The sequence below is a fragment of the Morone saxatilis genome, unplaced genomic scaffold (genome assembly GCF_004916995.1).
Source record: "Morone saxatilis isolate NCDOM2014 unplaced genomic scaffold, NCSU_SB_2.0 Contig6, whole genome shotgun sequence".
NCBI classification, from domain to species: domain Eukaryota; kingdom Metazoa; phylum Chordata; class Actinopteri; family Moronidae; genus Morone; species Morone saxatilis.
In genome coordinates, this window is record NW_023340206.1 from 2988060 (window position 1) to 2997188 (window position 9129).

At 44.3% G+C, this 9129-nt stretch overlaps 1 protein-coding gene across 1 annotated transcript in view; it reads right to left on the bottom strand.

Moving 5' to 3' along the window:
* Window positions 1-9129, bottom strand: part of pard3ba (par-3 family cell polarity regulator beta a) — a gene marked incomplete in the record, with an annotated part of 136360 nt that overhangs the window by 92230 nt on the left and 35001 nt on the right. Inside the window, 3 exon segments of the mRNA XM_035678052.1 lie at window positions 1006-1134; window positions 1470-1609; window positions 3675-4150. Coding sequence (XP_035533945.1) covers window positions 1006-1134; window positions 1470-1609; window positions 3675-4150 — 745 coding nt within the window.

Consider the following 9129-nt stretch of genomic DNA (forward strand, 5'->3'; position numbering starts at 1 on the left):
CTCCTCCTCCTCCTCCTCTCCCCTTTTCTCCCTTTAACTCTCTAATGCACAAATACAAGCAAGTGTTAGATGAAGACTGTAGAGGCTCTTCAAAGTGCACTTGTTATGCCAAGACTGCTGGGCCATTAATGAGGGCAAACTATTTTCGGAAGCAGTAACTTGGCTGTTTAAAGACTGCGCGCTGTGTTCGTCTGCGTGCGCACGTGTGTGTGTGTGTGTGTGTGAGCGTGCAAGAGAGAGAGCACTGGTGTTCAAGTTTTAATCAAGGACTAGGTGTTTAGGAGTTTGTGTGCACGAGTATGTGCGCAGCCACTCTAGGTGTGAATATGCATCAGTCACTACAAAGCCCCGCGCGTCTTTCTCGAGAGCTCTTTGAAGTAACGGAAAGGGAATAATCAGAATAACCACAGAGGACAGAGGGGAGAGAACAGAGGCGCACGGGCGAAATCATCATTTACAAAAGAGCGGGCGACGTCCATGGGGCCACCTGGCTGTGTGTGTATATGTTTAAGAGTGTGTGTTTATTGATAAAATGGCCCCCTTTGAGGTTGGGTCAAATTGTGTCGGTTTCACAGACCTCTGACCCTGTCAGCCGCTGCAGGTAAACGGTCACTTAACACCTGCGGTGGTGTCGACATGCGCGGACATGCCTGCACGTTTCCTGCGGGGGCTGCCGTGCCTCGTGTGTGTGACTTCCTGTAGCGCCGCTGTGTCAACAAACCAGAGTGGGACAGGAAGGCCGGAGCGTGCTCTGGGCGTGTGTGCGCGGTGTTTGTAGTCAAAAGGGCATCGACGTAAAGAGAGAAAAGGGCAAAACCAAACAATGTGAGGAAAATGTTTTAAAAAAGAGAGACGGGGATAAAGAGGATGAGGCAGAAAAGGAGTGAAGACCACTAAAGGGAGACAAAAGATGAACAAAGGCAAGAGAAATGACATAAGAAGAAGTAATGAGGAACACTGTGTGAGGCTGTGTGAGGACATGGATGCTGTTTTCTGTGTCCCTACCAGTTCCCGAGGCAGGAAGATGTCCTCCTGCCGTGCCACCACCACACACACGCTCTCTCCCTGCTTGGTGCTGCGCAGCATGGCCACGAGTTCCTCCTGGCTGCGGCCTGTCATGTCTACTCCGTTCACCTACACACACACACACACACAAAAACAACAGGGAAAACACATACACCAGAGCAGATTTAAGCGTGTATTATCCACTAACACATATCAAACTAGAGTTGTAGGGGACCAGAGGCTTCTTTCTCTGTTTTCAGATTTATAGTTTGAGATTTCTGCCTCCACCACAACTTTCTCAGGGACTATTTCTTTGGACATTTTCCAGGAAAGTGCAACTACTCCGCTCAACCAGCAGGGGTGCTGCCGAGCTCAATTTCCTGCTCCTAATGATGATGTTACCGCTAACAGAGGCTGTTGGCTTTCTACTCAGCTGGAGATCAACGGGCTGAGGTCTGCCTTACCTCCAGGATGCGGTCTCCGGGCTGCAGGCGGCCATCTTTGACTGCTGCGCCGCGCGGCAGGATGTTCTTCACCAGGATTGGCCCTGGCCCGTGGACCGAGGAGTCCCGGGTTACCACGGTGAATCCCAGACCCTCTGTGCCTGCGGGGAGAAAGCAGCGTGCGTCACGGTGTGCATCAGGGACATCAACCCCTCTGTATTTTATGACTTTCTAATTTCGTTTTAATTGAATTTTCCCTCCAGTCTCTCAGTTCAGTTTTCTCCTTTCTTTCTCCTTCTCCACTCGACTCTGAGTTTTTCCCTCTCTCCTCCCCTCCTGGCCCTCTGAACCCCGGTCTGCGGTTTTAGCATCTTCTTCCACATTAACTACTGTTTAAGTGCCTGTTTCCCTCTGGGGGGTTTGTTGCCTGGCTCAGCCTCTGAGCTGACGGGAGAAGGCTTCTCTCCTAGCCGGATTAGACAGACTCTGCCTTTAATTTCACGTGTGAGCAGGCCAAACGGTGGCTGATGAAGGGAGGTAGAGGGAGAAGATGAGAGGAAGGTGGGGGCGAACGACAGAGAGAGAGCGAGAGAGAGAGAGAGAGAGAGAGAGAGGCGGAGAGAGAGAGAAGAACCTGAGAGATATTATTCCCGTCTCTAGCTTCCCTCCCTGGGGATGCAACGTGATTTCCACAAAGATTTTCCTTTTGGGTGTGAGACTACGTTTATCTGTGTGTATACATTTATAAGTGTGTGTGTGTGTGTGTAGGTGTGTGTTTCTGAGGCCACACATACACATGCATGAGCCATCAACCCCCAGAGCCTCCACCCTCTCCCTTTTTCACGGCCTCACAAGCCCCAAGCCATGAGTGAAATGTGCCACGCTCCGTGTGTGTGCACGTGTGTGTGTGTCTGTGTGTGTGTGTGCGCGTGCGGGGAGAGCAAAGCCGGCGTGGCATACTAAAGGCGGTGAGCGATGCTATCTGGTCTCCAAGCTAAGCCTCTGCCTGCCCTACATTAGCGCACCTAAACCTCACCGCCTGTCAATCACGGAGAGAAAGAGCCTGTTGCCAAGGGAGAGGGTGTTAGAGACCCCATAATATCCTCTGCTCTGATCTTGCATCAAGTGAAAGGGATCGAGGGAGACAGGGTGGGGGAAAAAGAAATGGTACAAAAGAAGGATGGAGGGAAAAGGAGGAGAAAATTGGGGGGATGAAAAGGTGGTGGGAAAAGAAAGAAACTAACAATAAAACAGCTGTGAATAGAGCTTTGAGCTGGAAAGTGTGGAGCCCAATTTTTTTCCATCCTTTCATCTGGGTATCTTCTTGCCTTTCTCTGGGTACCCGTAACAAGTGTGAGTGTGAGTGTGTCTGTGTGTGTATGTAGCCCAATTACAGCCATCCTTTCAATGCCCCATAACACTACAGGTTGCTAGAACAGAGCCTATTCACAGTCCTGCAAACCTATTCCAGTGCTATCAACACATCAGCGCTCCAGCACTGATGTGTTTTAGAGGGATAAGAGATAAGGCGGCTGGGAAGCCAGGCTGATTCAGTCTGGGTTAAATTCTACAAGCAAAACAACCCGACGGTATGTGAGGTTCTCCCACAAGATAAGAAATGAAAAGTATCTTCAGAATGGAAAGTTACTTTCAATATGGAGGGAAATTGCTTTCAGTGGTCCAGAGCTTTATATAGGACTATTTCTTTTTTTTTTTTTTGTTGAAAAAAATCAATAATACAAAAACATCTATGTGCCGGTAGAGAATATAGCATTCAGGACTTCCAAATCAGCTGCTCAACAGCTTTAAGTTCACCTGTTATTGCATCAGTAAAACAAACCTGGAAGATAAAACCTATAAATAAGCACAGATGTCCTCAAAAAGACCACACGATTACCTTGAGAACAGGTCCATAGTGAGTGAGAGGAGGACAAGAAAGGAATAAGACAGAGCGAGCTTTACACGTGTAGTACAAAATGTAACTTTTCATACAGATTATTGTTGTGTTGTAACTCGCCTCGCCAATATCAAATCACAGACAACAGGAAACAAACTGAGGTACATGATAAAAAACTATTTCAAAAATCTTAAAAATAACAGCTATACATTATTTCCTAAAGAAAAAGAGGTATTCCAGTGCAGCTTGAGTCTGTGATTCATTTTTACCCAATTTCAGGAATCACTGATAGAACAGAAAATGAAATGGGCACTCAGCTGCACATTTACCTTTCTTCAGGTCAATTTTTATCTTCTTCCCGCCCTTCCTGCTGGTAAGGTTGGCCAGGGTTGGCGGAACAGGGCTCCTGCTGGCCAGGGGGCTCTGGCTGCGGGTCCTGGGTGTCGGGGAGGAGCTCGCTGCACTGGCTAGAGGCCCGGGGGAGACTCTTTCCAAGGAGCCATGCCCAGACTGGAGCTCCACTGGTGGCATGTTGACCGAAGCTGGCTCCGGGGTCTTGGCGCGCGCCTCCGGTCGCCTCACTTCCAGTTTTGTGTTCCGTTTGGTATCTTGTTTGGGTTCCGGCTGGGGGTCGGTTTTAGCGCGGGTCACCATCGGACTCTTTGCATTTGTGGGGGTCTCTTTGCCGTCGCCGGTAAAGAGCTGACCAATCAGGCTCTTCTCGTAGCGCGGCTTGCTGGCCATGGGGAGGACCTCCAGGCGAACGGAAGAGGTGGACATGGCCTGGCGGAACACTTCCTGTGACCTAGGGAAAACAACGACAATTGAGGAAATAAGAAATATTTACAATTTTGCCTTTTAAAGGACCAGCGTGTAGGATTTAGTAGCATCAAGCAGTGAAATTGCAGAACTGAAACTCGAAGCGTGTAGGAGAAACTACAGTGGACACTAAACTTGAACAAGAAAGAAAGTCCTTATTTTTTTGTCTGAACTGTAGAAACATGGCGGACTCTGCCAGAAGATGACCCTCTGTAGAAATAAAAGGCTCATTCTAAGGTAACAAAAACACAACAATTCTTATTTTCAGGTGATTAAATATTATATTCTATTTATATATATTATTATACATATATTTATATTTATATTTCTTCAAGTGGAAAACTCAGAGAGACATCTGGCTGAAGCCATGTTCACTTAAATTATACGATGATCCCTTTAAGCTCTGAGCCAATTTGCCTTGTAGAACACTACAAAACTGTAAAACAGCAAAAGAGACCAAGAAAGTCAAGCAGAACACAGAAGGAGTGCACAGACAGTCGGAGAACGAGGAGGGCGAGTGCGCCTTGTGCGTCGTTAATGGAGCTGTATTTCAATTTGGATCAAGCACGGAGTGACTCTTCCAGCTGGTTTGGGACACTGTGGTCCCTATCAGATGTGGGAGACCTTACAGCAGCTATTGCAGCTTTAATAGACTACTATCAGCAAAACATTCACACAACACAGACAACACAGTGGGATGCAGTTAAATGAACCCATTCAGCTCCACCACAGAGAGGACAGAGAAAATAGAGAAAGAACAGAGGGATGGGGGGATGAAGAGGTGTGTGTATGTGAAAGAGAAATGTGGTATTCACTGATAATGATGGTTATCAATGTATTATCATTGGGTGTATCTACACTTTTATTGTGTAGTACTTCTGATTGTTTTAAGAGTGGTGATTGGACTGGATGGACTTGTTATTGTCGTACGTTTAACAATTAGATGGGAATTACAAAGGTCAACAGTGGAAAAGTTTGGAATTTGCGTGTGTCATCATAACCATGTTTATATGTCTGTGTAGGGATTATTGATACGCTGGACTGGGAATTAAGTTGGTTACTGTTAAAATTCGAGTGCTGACGAGTTTAGCTTTATGGACATTCTCATGATATCTTAGTAAAGAGTAGGTGGACTATTTGACAGGGAGGTGTGATTAATCTAATTAGAATTTGGAATACCACTATGGTATGATCCTTATTCTATTGGGACTTTTAGGGGTATGTTTAGATAGACTACCAGATGTTTTTCTTGATAATCTATTGTAAACTAATAACTATAATTTAACTCTTGAGCACCACTGGTTGTGTTAATGAATTATTTTGCATTTGTTTGGCTTGATTGTTTTCGTGGGTCAATTAATATTTAGGCAGACATACATTCACTTTTTAGGAAAGAGTTGGGCGGTGAATATTAGACCAGCGTCCATTTAAACAGGTTCTTTGGGGGCCTTCGGCATTTTTTCATAGCAGAGATAGGGCTCTCTTATTATTAAAATGGTGAACATTGGGTGGAGGTCATCACGATTCACAGTAGTGGGGAATATACAAGGTTGTGTTTTGAAAACTTCACTGGGCTTGCAAGACTGTGATATACAAAAGGGATTGACAGAATTGTAAATGAAGAGTATTTGGGATGAAGTATCTTATTTGCAAAAACTAGAGAATTGTTGTAAGGATAGCACCACTATCTTCTTTTACTGAGGACTAGTCGGGAGATAAGGAAACATCAAAAGAACACTTTCCGCTCAGTTCTCATTTTTTCACCTTCTTATAGATATATCAGTCTACAATCTGGGCTTCGCCATCTTGGCCACCCTTTTCGTTGGTTTTAACACGCTTCACATTTGTATTTCCGACTGGACATCTTTTGATTTTGCTTAACTTTATAGGGTTCGTACATTCAATCAGTGATTTCCAGGGGTTTCTTCCACTTCTCTATATTCAAGTGATTGCATCCATTTGGTTATTTATTGTTACTAGGTTGGAATCACTTTATTTTTAAATGGTCAGAACATTCAGGCCAGATATCAGATAGGTTTGGAGTTTACATTTACTTTTTTAAATATTCCAACTATTTTAAGTTTAGTGAAAACACTGAATCGGGATTGAATTCGGCGGCCAGTTCCCTTTTCCAACCGACATCTTTGAGCCATTTTTATAAGGACATTATATTCCCTTTTCATTCACGGGCAAAAGAATGAGCCCATTGAGCATCCAGAATAGCTTTGGTGCTGCCTCCTTCCATTCACTGGTCTCGTCATGGAGGGCGAAACTCAATGGGTACTTTGAATGACCACATGGAGGTATGGACTAGGAATGGACATCGCGGGGATCATTTGATTTAAATAGAGAGATACAGTGACTCTTGCATGAGATAGATGATATGCTCATTTGGCATCATCGGAAGTTATACCAAGGAGGCATTTTTATGCGACAGTTTGTTCAGTTCCGCTAGTTGATAATGCCGTGAATGCTACGAGTATAGTGGACGGCTGAATTGAGGTCATTATCTTGCTGGTACAGCTGGGAGCATCAGCCGATATACATCTCTTATATGGCCGCTATTTTACATTTTGTTATATTTCTCTTCTTATCATATTTGTGTTACGGATAGCGGAAGCAACGGAGCAACGTTAGCTGCATAATTCTCCCACGCTCTCACAGGGTGTCAATTCATTTGGTTTCCACGACCATTTTCTCTGCTCCGTCCCCACGGGACATTTACCGACAGCAGGAGTGCTGTTGATGCTGTTTTAGGACGTGTGTTTCTTGACAGATCCGTAGACTCATAGAAGATTCTCCACAACCGCGAGACGTCTTTGGGCCGAGGAACACAACAAGCGAGAGAAATATAAATACACGGCTCATGGCAGATACGGTTGATCACAGTTGCGGTGCGGGTGGTTTACATTACATTTGCGAATACTTGACGCGTTTGTTAAAGGACGTGAGCTAGAGAGATGGTGTTGACTTTATCTGCAAGATTCACTGATACTGCAGGGTCACAACCTGGGAGGAAACTAGGCAGGCTGGTATACAACTTAATCTCAGTATAGATTTTTTTGTATTTTATGTGATCATAGGACGATAGGAGATTATGGTTGATACGTTCTCCTTGGATCTTGCGATTACATATACTCTGAATGTAGTGATCTTCATCTCTCTCTCACATCTCTGCCTTCTTTTCCATTTGCATTCAATGCCTTTCTTCTTATCAAATAGCATCCTCTTATTACAGTATAAGCTCTTGATTGCTCTCTCTCCTCCTTGCTCTTTGTGCACGTATGAATCGTCTATGTGACCTTGTGTCTATTGATTCGATCGAAGTTATATTAAAAGCCACAATACAGGTCGACGGGTGGATCTATGTCGATAAGAGAATTATTATGATAATGAGAAGCTCATTTATCTGTTATATATTGGGTAATTCTCTTATTCTCCCCTTCTTATTTTCTATCTAGTGCATCATTCATCTCACCCTTTGTAACACATCTAACGGTCATTGTTGTGTTCTCTCTTACCTCACTTCAGGAAATAGGACTTTTTTGCTCTTGTCATAAAGACCCAAAGCTAAGCAGCCTAAATGCAATGTTAATGCCACGTCTCTGCCGAAGTGCTATCGAATCTCACACAGCACATGATTGAATCCTTGAATTGATTCTGACTATTCTGGTTAGACCTTATGTTGTGTCTTAACATCCTAGAGCTCAACCTAACTGATCGAATCAGACACTAGATGATTAAGCAATTTAGATGGTAACGGACTATAATAGATGAGTAAACACTAAAATTAAGTCTTTGGAAGTCCGGTCTTGACATGTATTCTTTATCTGGGATAGCGTCTTACTCATAATGATTTTTGGGGTTCTGTGGGGAATGGACAATCAGTATGAACTTGTCATTACCCTTTTTTCATTTGGTTCTTTTTTCAGATGGTCTTTTTGAGTTTTATTTATAGGATCTCGATAAATGTATGTTCGTATAGTTCTTTTTTCAGCCGGCTGACTGAACACTCGCGACCAAGAGGCTTTAGTGGGAGGGCTGTTTACATAGGGTTATTTACTTGGGGACTCCTCGGACTTATAATAAACTAGCGAGGTACCTCGTTATCATTGCCACTTCTCCTCACAATTATCTCAAAACCAGAGCAAGCAGGCTCAATAGGTGCACTTTAATCATAACAGGGTGCTGCTACAACAGCCACATCGATGACTTCTTCACATTCAGTCTCTATTATTTCAGCAACATTTTTAATCTAATTTCTCTGAGGTAAGGATGAAACCCAGGGCATAACCTCAATGTATTTCGTATTTGAGAATCTCCATGAATATATAGAGGGATTATTTTCAATAGAGCGTCGGGCATAGTACATCATGTGTGGTGTTTTATCCCATTCAGGTTCATATTGACTCTCCATTGTATTTTTGTGTGTATGTTGCAAGGACCCTGGGGCCCTTCACATTAAAGGCATCGAGGAAGTCAGGTCGCGCCAAGAAAGAAGAACATCTTCAAAGGTGGGAGAGTGTATCGTCCAAATAACGACACGCCAACTACAGACACAGACTTCGCGACAGTAAGTTGCCGCCCGGGTGTGAATGAATGAGATGAATGAATTTGAATCGAATGGAATGAATAGGAATATCACGCAAGCCCTGCCTTTCAGCATTGGTGGGAATGAAATTCTCCCTGTTATGTGAGGGTACCCTGCCACGCACTGGGTAGCGAGGTACCTCACCCCGGCACTCAGTTTTCTTCCTTTATCAGCCCAAAGACAAATCCTGTCTCATTCTCTCTTCCTTTCCTATCTCCCACCACATCTACTCCACACGAAGAAGTGCATGGTCTCTTTCTTTCTCATCTTGATACTAAATTGGTTTCCAGGCACCACACACCACGACACACACACACACAGCACACCACACAACACACACACACACACACGACTACCTCACACACGACACAACA